Raw genomic sequence first — 13,586 nt, forward strand, 5'->3', positions numbered from 1 at the left:
CAGCACTGTTTTAGCCATAACGAAGTGCATTATGTAACCAGCAACTGTTTATGGTACAGCTCCCAACAATCAAAAAGGCAAGGTATCTTGATTAAAAAGGCAGTACAGTGTTCTGGAAAAGAATGAATTGTTTCTTCAGCCCCGCCTGTGCCATTTACTGATAGTAAAAGCTTGAAAAAGTCTTAACGCTGCTGCTAAATTTCTGTTAATCTACAGTACAGGGTTGTTGGGTGGAAACACCCTGAAAGTATAATACTGCTTATAAACAAATTATTCCCTCTACTTACAAAATAACTTTAGGCTTAGCGGTGCTAGCCTAAATCACTCAAATGATTCCTTTTCATGATTTAAGACAGTGAAAAGAGGAGGATGATCTAAGCCACTTGGGGGATCATTTCCAAGTGTAACAGCTAATATTTGAAAGCAAAGAATGCAACATGTCACAGAGCTCACTGGGACTAAATGAAATTTTTAAATAATAACAGAATTTAAAATTATTCTATCATATTCTTTGGACAGTTTGTCCTGAATCTTTTACTCTGAAATGATGGGTTTCAACCCACTCCTTAATGAATATTTGGCAGGAATGATAAGAGTGGAGGTTGAAGGGACTGGGTGCCAAGGGGTCATTTTAACACATGGCCCTGGACACCAACGAGTGTGTAAGCATGCTCTTGAGAGGCCAAAGGAAATTAAAACTTTACTAATGGATGATCAGATAGGTAAGGAAGTATTTGTGGCAGAACAACCTTCATGTTTCTGATCTGCCCCAGAATAGCCAACCTACGCCCCGGTCTCTCCAATGCCACCAGGGCCCACAGAGTCAGAGCTCAGCTTCACCAAATCCTCTGAGAAGGGAACAGAGCAGGGTAGCCCTGTTTATCTTTGGAAGATTTGTGCATTTTTTTTTAAAAGCCAGCTTTTTAACCCCAACCGCTCACCAGTAACTTATTTTGGAGCAATGAGTGAATAGTTAGATCTCAACAACCAAAAATCCCAAAAATACAAATTTTCCACGGGCAATAAAAAATAAGCCTGAATTGTCAATAGAGTCAAATCTCCCTAATTTGCAAATTGTATTAATTACAAGTTTTCCAAAACATATGGTGTGAGGATAAAGGAATGAGATGAGCTACTCTAAGATACTTAGAATAATGAGTTCAAATATCATGAAGGTGTTTCACAATTTTATCTGTACTTAGGCCCACTCAAAACCTACGGGTGTCTATGTCCTTGGAACAACTGACACAGTGCATAAAATAGAATAAAAATGCTGCATTAACTGCACTTAAAAGGGAATTCTCGGACCTTGATGGATAGAATACATAGTATATTACATCTTTTTAAGATTTTAAAATACAAGGAGGGACTGGGTGGCACAGTCGGTTAAGAATCTGACTCTTGGTTTCAGCTCAGGTCACAATCTCAGGGTCATGGGATCAAGCCCCACATTGGGTTCTGCACTCAGCGCACAGAGTCTGGTTGGGATTCTCTCCTACCCTCTGCCCCTTCCGCTTATGCTCTCTCTCTCTCTAAAGTAAATTTTAGAAAAATTTAAATACAAAATTGCAATAAAGCTGGAGAAAAAAACAGGAAAAGCAAACACTTATAAAGTGTCCATAGTACCTCATCTGCTCCCTTCGACAACTGTGAATGAAGTAGGATCCTCATTTCACAATGAGTCAAGATAGCAGCTTAATGTATGAAGACAAAAAGATTGAAACCCTAGATTTGTTAAAAAATATTCACAATCTAAAAATGTTTACACACATTGTACCTTGGCTTCCTGAGACGGCTTAAACCTTTTTCACTGTGTTCATTGTTGCTGCTATTAGACTGTAATTCCCTTGCAGACAAAGAACTAAATTTTATATGCTTTTGACCAGGGACAGACCAGCAAAGGCACACTGAACAGACTTGTTTTTCAGTAAGTGTGAAAACCAGAATGACTCTTAATCAGGTTGAAAGTGTAAAACCAATTCTTACTTAAAATAACATACACCAAAAGAATATGAAAATATGCATTTATTACCAACAAAGTAGCATTTCCCACAGAGAATTTTTTCCCCAGTTACACACACACACACACACACACACACACAATAGCAGGACAAAATTACATTTTTCACATACTAAAGATTCATATGCCAAAGAAAATAAGCACTTGTCCAAAAAATCAGAAAGCAGCAAAAAAATCTTTCTTACTTTGAACACTAAAAATCTGTGAATAGAGACTCTCCTTAGGCAAATCAGTGAAGATTTTCTCATTAAAAATACCTGTCACCTTCAGGTTTTAAATATTTTATTAATCAAATCAGACTTTCACTTGGCGTTTTTACAATTTGTATGTAATTAGAAATCAACTTCTGCAGAAAATATATGAAGTTTTAAGTGGCTGAGAATATAATGTGTTAGACTTATTAGTATGTTAAAATGATACATAATTTTTCCTTTACAGCTCAAAACCCAATGTAAAACTAAGTATTAACTTTGTCCAGTAGAGAAATATAAAATGCTTACAAACAAGGTATGGAGTAATTACTGCCTATGTAAACTGAAATGTACTTGACCATTTTTTTTCCCCCAAACACGCCTCATCTTCAAGCTCCTTTTCACACTGATAATCATTTTGCAGAAATAAGATGACCAGCACTAACTCAGACAATAAACAAATGACAGTAAGCACATATTAAAGATATTTTGGTGGAAAACAAAGTATTAAACAACAGAAACATTTGGTAACAACATCCACTTACTAATAGGTTACCAAGTTTTTCAATGTTTTACATGAGTTGTTACATAGTAAAAATGTTATTTTAAAATATTTTCATAATACATGCAATAGGCTAAGAGGAGAAAGCTCTTTTAAAATTTTTTTCAAGAAAAAATTACCTTTTTAAAGAGAAAATGTCCAAGTGAGAGGGTAAAGACTTACAGTTCATTATTTTTTGACCTAATAAGAATATAAATTTCCATGGCTATTTATGAATCTACAAAACCCAAATTAAGGGCAACTCTTCAATTTATTCACGCTGTCAAGTAAAAAAAAAAAAAATTTTGTCATTTCTGGCACAGATCCAATTTGCTGTTCAGAGACATGTTCTTGGATTAGTCCACTATCTCACAAGCTTTATTTTTTAGAAGAATAGAATTTGTTTTGGCACTGTTAATTAGTGTAACTTAGAGATAAATGATTCTCTCATCTAATTCTTTCCTGCTCAGTTTAAACTAGATTTTTTTTTAAGACAATGGGATAGGAGCAACACTGTAAGGAAGGACCTGAAAGCTTAGGTTCTAGAAACATGTTTTAAAACACATCAGTGCTTCCCTCATTCTTGACATAACACTGAGAAATTTCAAATATAAATTGTAGAAACCAGTATATGAAATCTTAAGAAAAAAATCTTACTAAAAATAATTATAAAAATGCTTTTAGAAATTGAAGATGTAAAATACAATTGACTTTAAATTAAAACAAAACCAAACCCACACACACTTTACAGGGTTATTCCTTAAAAACCCTTATTACTTGATTTTTTTGTCAATCTTTTGGTTGCACGTTGTATCATCTAGTGTCCATCTTGTGGCATTTCAAAGACGTTCTGCTACCATTTTCGAAGCCCAGTATGTTTTTCCCTAGAGATACCAATACAATTACAGTGTCAAGTTTCGTAAATTTTTTTAAAGGCCCATAAAATTCCATTTCCTAGTGGAGATAAGGTAATCCTTTTTAACAGGAAGGAATGAATAGATTTGTCATAAATTATTATTATACACTAGTCTAGACATTTCCATATCACTTCTTTAAAAATTAAATATAACAGTGGGAGGAAACTATGACTTGAGATGTAGAGTCCTCTTTAGACTCAAAGTAATTAAAGTTCCTCTGGAATTAAAGCTCAGGATTATCAGGTCAACCACACTTCCTGTGATGGGTAGCCCCTCCCCCTGTACCTGTGATGTGAAACAGTAAATACTTTTTACCACGGGAACCCAATGACTCATGGTCAGTGGGCCAAGAACTTAAGTTCAACAGAAACTGAAGACTTAATTTCTATCAGATGAGGTTCCACAGAAAGAAGTTACTACGGTGTCCATTCATCAACCCATTTGTATAGAACAGCAGGTTTCTAAAAATGACCCATCTCTTAGTCTTAATGAATCTCCTTTTATTCAGGTGAGCCATACTTATAAACAGGATTTAACCAAAAAAACTCCAAAGTTCTCGCCCTTTACTTTTACTGAGAAGGTTGAGTGAACGTGATACGGCGCCGCCGCCTTTGGAAAGCCTTTAAGTTCCATCTGTTAGGTTCCAACATATGAGGACCATTGTAGACAAACAATACAGTCATCTTTTCTGAATAAGGAAGATTTTGCAGGAGCTGTAAGTGTGAAAAGAAACGGTCCTATGATGCCATACATTAAGAAGCACAATTTGCCAAACTTATGTGTCAAGTCAAATGTTTCTAATATTAATGAAACACTTAGGAAGTTGGCAATTCAACAGGTACACCCCGCCAGACTGTGATCCTTACTTGAATTACCACAGCTGACACCTGGCCTAAAGAATCCTCAACGGAGGCCTGGTCAGCATTCCCAGGCTAAATAAGATCCTACAACTGCCCAGGTTGACCTTGGAAGTATGTCCCTTCAGAACTGTCCTAGGCTCCATACTTGAACTCATTTATCCACAAATAGTTCACAAGCACAACTGGAATGGTCTGTGAAAGATCGGTAGCCTGCAAAGTGTGTGCCAGAGGGGTGGGCTTATAGGCCAGGGTGTTTGGTAAGTAAGAGTATTAACAGGTCTGGCTCTTCCAGAGAGTATCTGCTGGGCAAAGAAGACAGATGATAATATTCAATAGAAATGCACATTGACGATGGGCACTCCAGTGAAATTTTTCATGGCTACTTAGTTGCAAAAGAAAATCCGGTAATATCCATAAACACATCTTTGAGTATATTGGTCTTACAAATTAGCCACAGCATAAGACGTAACAAAAGAACATTTCCTGCTGTAATGGGTCTAGCTCTAGAATGGAAAATTCTTTGTAAGGATAATTCTGTTTTTATCCATGTTAATTTGAGGAGAGGAGAGGTCAGGGTAACTTAAGATTTCCCCTGCGCCCGGGCAGTGGGACCAGATGGTCTTTTTGGGGAAATGAGGAGCGCCAGAACTTGAGGGTTCGTATTCTCCTGCCTCTTTTAAAAAGTACTAAAAGAGGAACTTCCCTAGATGAAGAGTAAGTGCCAAAAGAGGGGAGGAAATCTTGGTTCTAGAACATAATTCTATGCCTCTTACATTTCTTCTTCCAATAATAAGGTTTCTGATGAAGTATGTCACTGGAACTTGTCCCCTTTATATAAGTATTACTATAATCTTTTTAGTTCCTTTTTTGGGAGCGTTTCTGCTCCGTGATGAGGCCACAGGGAACTTCTGAGTACATGAGCACTTTTCGGTGACTTACTACCTACCTTTGGTGTAATAAAGAAGTACTGAGATGTATTTTCTTTACAAGCGGTATTTACAACCATTTCAAACACTCTCCGTTCATTGATCGGGTCCATTCCCTAAACAATGACAGTAATAATGATTACATTTACATCGATTATAAGCTACAATAAAGCCCAAGTAAAAGAATAAGCACCACACCTGATTGATTTCATCCACGACTCTAAACGGACATCGATTAAGCTCCTGAAGCGCCATCAAGTACAACATGGTGGAAACACTTCTTTCACCACCGCTCTGATGGTGTGGGGTCAGCTCGTGCAGCTGTGTGCTGCTGCGGAACTTGACTCGGATGCGAATTCCGTATTTATCATAGTCTTCCTGTAAAACATTAAAACGTTACTGACAGGTTACCGCTTTCTCCAGCAATTTCATACAACCATTTGAAAATAGACTGAATAAATCCATCAGAAGAGTAAAAAAGTTTAGTGATAAGAGTTGTATCTGAAGAGATCTTTGAAGATCCCTAAAGGCTTAGAGAGAGCCACTAGTTCTTTGATACTTTATTGTTTGAGTTTAATTGTAAGAAAATTGATTACAGTACCTGCTTTACAGAGTAATGGAGAGGATGAAACAGAACAAACAAGGGCTTTGGCACAGTGCCTGGCATGTGGGCAGTATATCATAAATGACATTTGCTACTACCTGTAACAAGCCCAAAGACTGCAAGTGACATCACTGTGGCAGAATCTACCATCTTACCAGGACTGAAAAGTGAAATGATGCTGGCTACCCTTATGTCTCATATCAAGCAGGTGAAGGAGTCACGGGGCAAAGTTCCTAAAGCACTACCTTGCTTTCCAACTACATACGTAACAGACATGCGAAGTTGCATACAAGCTAAAGTACAAAGATGCTGAGCTGTGAAGGAAAAGGATCTTTTATTGTCTCCATTTCTGTCCTAAGAAAAAAACTAGGGCAATTTTTCAACATTCACAAAATTAGAACACTAAAATAAGCTCAGTATACTACCAACTAGTTTCAACTATGATCAACACAGGACCAATCCTGTTTCATCTCTAACTCTACCCTCTCCTCTTTTTCAATGACTTTAAAGCAAATCCCAGGTTCATCACTTTACACATTTCTGAATGGAAATTTTTCCTACCATTTGGCAGTGCGTTAACTTACAGCTCAAAGAATTAGTAACAAATTTCCAAATATTTTCATTCCTGTATACTCTTAAAATCTTGATTAAAAAAGGAAACCACTGATACTATACTGTATTTCAGTTGTTTGCCAGTGTCTTTGGGACTCTTCTAACATGAACAGTGGTAGATTTATAAAGCAAATCATTCATAGTTGAATAACCATTACCTATCTGGATATAAAGAGTTTTAATAGGCTTGTCTCAAATGTCACACACACACACACACACACACAAACACACACACACACACACACCGAATGTGACCCTGATGGACTCCCATAGGTGGTGTTTTCCTTCCTCTGAACAATTTTTTAGTAGGCGAAGTTTTCACAGGTAAAACTCTAGAATAAACAAATAATTTACACGTACTTTTGGCATCTAATTAAAATTACTTGCCAGGAAACATTTGATTCAAATGCAATATTACCTCATTTTCTGTATGTAGATCAACTTCACCAGCACACTGCATAGAACTGAAAAAATTGCTGAATTTTTCATTAATTTTTTCTACGAGCTCTTTTAAAGGATTAAGCCACCTTTCTTTTACCTGCAAATAAATTCAATATAAAAGCACAATTTAAAAGAAGTATTACTATATTGATAGAAAATTGTCCATAAAATGAATTCAGTATCAATCTAGTCATGAGAACAGACACCGCGTTTGTTTCTAGAAGCATGTCATTTCAGTTTGCATTATTCTACATCCCCATATGATAAACGATAAGCATGTGACAAAAAGTTAAAGGTTAAATAATTACCTGTGAAATGTTTTCCTTGTATTTATCCAGTTCGACTTTCTTTATCTTTAGTTCCTCAGTTAATTGCTCTATTTCTTCTTCTCTTTTTGTGTATTCTTCAACGACCTGGCAGGAAATAATTATTTAAGACAAATCCACCAAAGGATAACATCACAGGAAATTTAGCATCAATTAAAACACTAACAGAAAATGCCAATGGTGTTGCATTGTTTGTATGCAATTAATTTATGTTCTTCTACTGAACGTGTTTTTTATCCTTGAAAAAATAGACACTGCAGTATTTCAGGTTAGCCCAATGATTCTTTTTATAAAAGGAAAGGCACAGAACAGTGTGTTCCTTAGGAAGAGTCTATTTAAAATTCTAATAGATTCAGAATCTGGCATTTAAAGCACATTGTTCCTGCTGTCTAGCTTATTATTACCGAGAGCTCTAGTACAGAGTGGGAGGCGAGTACTGGAGGGACGTGTGTGCGCGTGCGTGGTGTGTGCGGGGAGGGGGGGTGGCGGGGCTTGAGGTAGACAATAGGGAAAGAAGCATACTGTCGGATTCAGTCCTGTGAAGCAAGAAGCTCTTGATCTTTCTTCAGTTAATAAAGCATCAATTTCATCCAATGTGTTTGGAAGATCCTGGAAAGCCTAAAGGAGAAAAAGATGGTCTGTAATTACAAATAGTCCAGAAAAGCAGTTTAATTTGAACAGTTAAATGTTCTGCTAAGTATCTACTATGTGTTCAACAGCATGCTAGCATACAAGGCCTCAAAGGAATTAAACAGGGTTTTTTGCCTTCAAAAAGCTTACACTTAGTTAACACGGGAGAACATCTTAAGGCTGAGTATTGGTGTTGAGTATTAAAGTTAAGTAGTTCTATCCTACAGGGACATGGGGTTGACAGAGGGGAAATACCAGTTCATGCTAGAGGAGCTACAGGGAGTTAAGAGACGTGAGAGGTCCCACTTTCCCAGAAGCCTCTGGGCTTCCTTCAAGCAAGGAGAAAAGCAGGACAGAGGGAGAAGAGGAGCTTGGAAAAAAGAAAGCGCTGCATACCATGGGGGGTGAGGAGTTGTGTCCATTTGGAATGGTGGGTACTTGCTGAATTGGTAGAATGGGTCCAGAATATGTGGGGCATTGAAAGAGAGCAAGAAGTTAGAACTTTATACTGTACTTATGAAGAACGACAAAAGCATCTTAAGAATCCGATTACTTTGACAGCAGAATTCCGCTGTAGCACAGCTGACCTTCGAACGACACAGGGTGAGGGGGGCTGACCCCTGCTGTGCAGTCAAAAGTCCATGTGTAACTTTCGACTTCCCAAAAACACAGCCACCAAGAGCCTGCTGCGGCCTGGAAGCCCTCCCGAGAACGTCAGCAGCGAGGTGACGCGTATTCTGTAATGTTACGTATTTCATATACTGTACTCTTATGGTAAGCTAGAGAGTACATTTATAGTACTGTGTTTACTGAAAAAGAAATTCACATACAAGTGGCCCCATGCAGTTCAAACCCGTGTGGTTCAAGGGTCAACTGTACTACCTTCTGAGTCCCGGTCATTGAGACAAGTCAGACGCTTTCTTATCTGGGAAGAAAGCAGTACACTGATTTGCCGGCATAACCTGCAAAGCTCATACGATAGGGGATACAGAATCAATCTTGACACCCTGAAAAAGATCCTGAAATATGACATGAATCTAGTATTTTAATCTTATGTCTTGTGTCTGTTCAGAGAGCAGTTTAACTCGTACAGGCTTTCAGACAGTAAGTGACTTGTCCGCCGAGCTCTCACCCGGTGCTGAACACGTGCCCAGCGTCCTCACTGGACTCCCGCAGAGGCATCTGCCGTTGTAGATGGTCAAGGAGAAATCTTCTTGTCCCCCACCCTCCCCACCACTTGGAGGAAATCTATTTCTCCTTCAACCTTCTTCGTCTCAGTCAAGGGCAGAACACAGGGGTTGGTTCTCTCTCTCCCCTTTGCCCTCACATCTGTCAGCCAGCCCTGCTGACTGTCCTGAAAAGATCCCCGTATCGGTAAACTTGCCTCTCCAGGGCTCCCACCCTGATCCATGCCCCTCCTCTCTCTGGCCTGGTCCAAAGCAATCGTCGTCTCAGCAGTCTCCTTGCGTTCATGCTTGTGTCCCTACTGGCTTCTCCACCTGGCAGTCAGCGTGTTCCTCCACACGCTCCGGTCCGTCCCATCACTCCTCTTGACAATCTTCCGGTGGGCTCTGTCTCCACATCCAGCCCACACTCCTTCCCCGAGACCCTCCGTGCCCTGACTGCCACTGTCCTTCGTGCCTGGATGACCTTGTTGGAGCCGGACGGAGACTCATGTGAAATACGCCACATGTACTTCTGCCTCGGGGGCTTTGTATGGAGCTGCTTGCTCTGCCTGGACAACTTTTCCCTCAAACTCTCACTTGACTAATCTCTTTTCTCCATTCAGGAATCCTCTACGATAGTATCTTTTCGAAGGAGGCTTCCCTGACATGATCCTCTTACTTTTATTTTCCTTCTTAGCACCTCTTGACAGCTGACATTGTCTCTCTGCTCTTTAATTCGTTTATCTGCCCCACCCTCCAGACTAGAATAGAAACTTCAGTGGAGAAATATGTCTTGTTCAATGCCTGATCGATTGGTAACATTCGTAATACATGAATTATCTTCTAATATGTTTCTTTCAAAAACCATATAACTTATCAAGGGTAGAATCATACTATTCTCTGAAAAGAAAAAAATAGTACAGATATTGTACTAATATTTAGTTCTATGATAATTCCATGTAATCTGGAGAAGTGCTAACGTATTTTTAGAAACAACAGCCACTCTACTTGTCTTATAAATGTTCCTACTAAATCCCTACTATGTACCTAAATAGAACCCCTCTCTAGGGTGTCTGATGTAACAGAGTAAAGTCTTTGAGGATTTGAAAGTTATAATCCAAACTTTTTTTTCCAGACATATCAACAGCTATTGAAAGAGAGTAGACATTAACTACTGAAATAGGGAAATAGACATTTCATTATCTATTGAAATTAAGATAAAATACTTTATCTAAAAATTCACTTTCTATTTTCTATTTTATTTTGACATTATTCTGAGAGTTGGTATGTTAGGCAAGGTATGATCCCTTCTTGTCAGATAACACTCAGAGTCACAGGGCCACAAAATTAACGGCGGAACGTGGAATACAAAGCAGACTCTCCTTTTACTAACTGAACACTATGTCAGCACAGAAAATAGAAAGGAAAGAAGGAAAGCCTCTTTTCTCCTTTTCTTGCCAACAGATGGTAGCCCTAAAGATTCAGGTCTCACTGAGCCTTAATAAACACCCTCATTTCCAGGAAAGCATTTTCATTTTACCTTTTTCTAAAAAATACCATTTCTATTTACCATTTCTTTTATACCAATTACCAATGCTAGGTTTCCATAAAAAACTACACCCTATCTCCTGACCCTACCTCTTAAAGGTAGCCTGGGGGAAAAAGCCTTTTAATGGAAGAATGGATATTCTGGCACTGGTAACTGTGTAAGGGGATGCTCGTGCTTTAATAACTTCAGGACTAAGCCAAGACTGACGGATGCCTAAGTTTGAATATAGTAAAGAAAATCCATTAAGCACAATTACTTTACATACATACTCAGTTTAAAAATGGGAATATCCTGTATTTCTTGCAGCACTTTTGTTTCTCATGGCCCATTCCAATGCCTAACACACTTGAAGCTGACAAAGAACGTAGGCAGCATGTGACCTTGCAGCCTTATATACTTGGTATACTTACTGTCTGGTATTCTTGAGGAACCGTCTGCTCTGCACCCAGGTTACATACTTGCCTAGCTCTCTTCATCAACTCCTTACATTTCTGCAATAATCTCTGTCGACTTTCATCCAGCTCAATGAAGTGTTGCTATTGCAAGATAAAGAATTTTTGACAATTTGTAGGTTACCATTTTGTCAGAGGACTACTTTATCAAAAGACCACATTACAGGTGTACTTTGGGGACACTGTGGATTCAGTCCCAGAGCACCTCAATAAAGTGACCATCACAACAAAGCAAGTCAGATCAATGTCTTAGTTTCCTACTGTGTAAAAGTTACGCTTAGTATACTGGAGTCTAGTAAGTGTGCAATGGCAGTATGTCTAAAAAACAATGTATATACTTAAAAAAATACTTTATTGCTAAAAAATGCTAACTACCACCATGTGAGCTTTCAGCAAAGCCACTCATTGATCAAAGGTGACCATAACAGATTTAACGAAACATTTTATCTTGAGTGTACTAAAGTGGAGAGCAATAGAACAAGGTATACCTGTATATCAAACAACTGGATTTCAAGAAGCAAATCATCTAAGAGTCATACCTCAAAAATCATGACAAATATTAAATTTGAACTTAAACTTTAAAATATATCAGCATACCATATGACATTAATCCTTAAGGGCTCTGAAATTTATCTCTTTTTAAAGATTTATTTACTTGAGAGAGACAGAATGCAAACACACACACAGAGAGGGAGAAGCAGGCTCCCCACTGAGCAAGGAGCCCGCTGCGGGGCTCGATCCCAGGACCCTGGGACCATGATCTGAGCTGAAGGCAGACGCTTAACCAACTGAGCCACCCAGGTGCCCCTTGAGCTCTGAAATTTAAATCTGCTTTGTTCTGAAACAGTTCAACTCAGCTATATATAATTATACTCTAACACAATTTGAAATACACAATACGTAGGCTTCCTATCTGAAAACTCAGCACTTGAATGTAAAGAGAACCTTTAAATAGTGTTTGGTAGTTGTCCAAGTATCTTTCATATAGTTATCATTTATTCATGGACCCATTCATTCCTTCACCAGATAATTACTGAGAATCCATTAAATGTCAGTATTTTATTCACTGAACATAGGTGAAAAAGGAGAAAGACACACAAAATTATTATCATTAAAGAAACAGCTCTACTATTTATTGAAAGCTTATGTGCTGTGTGCTTCACACACGATTCCCTTATTTCTCACAATACTGTACAGTGATATTATTCTCCTTTTTGCACATTAAAAAAAGAAAGCATCTCGTCTGAGCTCACACACTTAGTTGCAGGCTGTCAGGATTCACATCCACACCTGCTTCTAGAACTCCTGCTCTTTTCATTATAGCACCACGCCCCTCGGAGAGGGCTGGACAGGACAGGAAGGAAGGCCAGAGTGGTCACAGAAGCTCTGACAGGGGAACGGTCTTCACCAACAAGTAAGCAATGACTAGAGAAGAAATAGCAGAATGTGTTCTCTGGATAGCTGATTACAAGCCCCCCCAAACCATAATTCTTACTGAGTTTTTTCTGCTCAGGGTAAGGAGCAGAAAGAAAAGGAGCAAACCATAATCTAAGATAATGTTGTAAGTCAGACTAGTGAAAAAAGGCTTTATTAATAATTCTGCTTAGAGTCTAGCCTTTAACAGTTAATGGACAACAGAAACTTTTTATCTGTGGGAGACCTAAGGGGAGAAAAAGGCAAATTTACAAACTATGCCCCATCAACATTTCAGAAAGGACTACTCTGTGGGTACATATTCTCAAAGAATTAATAATAAGTATCATCTTTTCTCGGAAATTCTGAGAAAGTTCATTGGTCCTGAAAGGTGCATATTGACATTGAACAAGGAAAAGCTTCTCTAAGAGGGCCCTCTAGTGGAACAAATCGGAATTGTTTACAGAATTTCTTAATATAAAGTTACACCTAAAATTAACACGGTTTTAAGTATTCTATTTAACAATTAGTCAAAATGAAAACAATTTTCTGTATGAAAGGAATGTGCACTCTAAGCATGAACTTTTACTAAAACACTAGTTGTAAATAAAAACACTACTTCCTCAATTTTCCTTTAATACAAATATAAGCCTCAAAATTTCATGCCAATTTAATGGATTTCTAATTCAAATGTTAACTGCAAGTTTTAGTACATATCATACAGAATATATATTCTAGAAATAAGAAAAGTGTTTTAATATCAACTTGAAATTTTAATGTCAAATCTGAAATTTAAAAAGGTAAGGGTCTTGACTTCTTACTATACCAGATGACGAATTCTAATCGTAAGCAATTAAGTAATGGCAATAATACTGTTTACTTGTTAGGTGACCCCACCTCTCCCCAAATCTATCTTCCTTAAATAAAAGTCTCCTGAA

General features: G+C 38.1%; 1 protein-coding gene across 5 annotated transcripts in view; it reads right to left on the reverse strand.

The window, feature by feature from the left end:
* Positions 1 to 2,026: 2,026 nt before the first annotated feature.
* The window catches only part of SMC5 (structural maintenance of chromosomes 5), a 99,541-nt gene continuing 87,981 nt past the window's right edge, over positions 2,027 to 13,586 (reverse strand). For 3 of the 5 annotated variants that reach the window (XM_027614392.2, XM_027614396.2, XM_027614395.2), the window contains 8 exons: positions 11,194 to 11,319; positions 8,465 to 8,509; positions 7,961 to 8,056; positions 7,421 to 7,525; positions 7,090 to 7,209; positions 5,654 to 5,833; positions 5,476 to 5,571; positions 4,149 to 4,382 (listed from right to left, as the gene is read on the reverse strand). In XM_027614392.2, coding sequence (XP_027470193.1) covers positions 4,239 to 4,382; positions 5,476 to 5,571; positions 5,654 to 5,833; positions 7,090 to 7,209; positions 7,421 to 7,525; positions 7,961 to 8,056; positions 8,465 to 8,509; positions 11,194 to 11,319 — 912 coding nt within the window. In that variant the 3' untranslated portion in view covers positions 4,149 to 4,238. Of the gene's footprint in view, positions 3,637 to 4,148; positions 4,383 to 5,475; positions 5,572 to 5,653; positions 5,834 to 7,089; positions 7,210 to 7,420; positions 7,526 to 7,960; positions 8,057 to 8,464; positions 8,510 to 11,193; positions 11,320 to 13,586 lie in introns of those variants that run through there. The other 2 variants (XM_027614393.2, XM_027614394.2) reach the window with 2 other exon arrangements.

Source organism: Zalophus californianus, chromosome 13 (genome assembly GCF_009762305.2).
Source record: "Zalophus californianus isolate mZalCal1 chromosome 13, mZalCal1.pri.v2, whole genome shotgun sequence".
NCBI lineage: Eukaryota > Metazoa > Chordata > Mammalia > Carnivora > Otariidae > Zalophus > Zalophus californianus.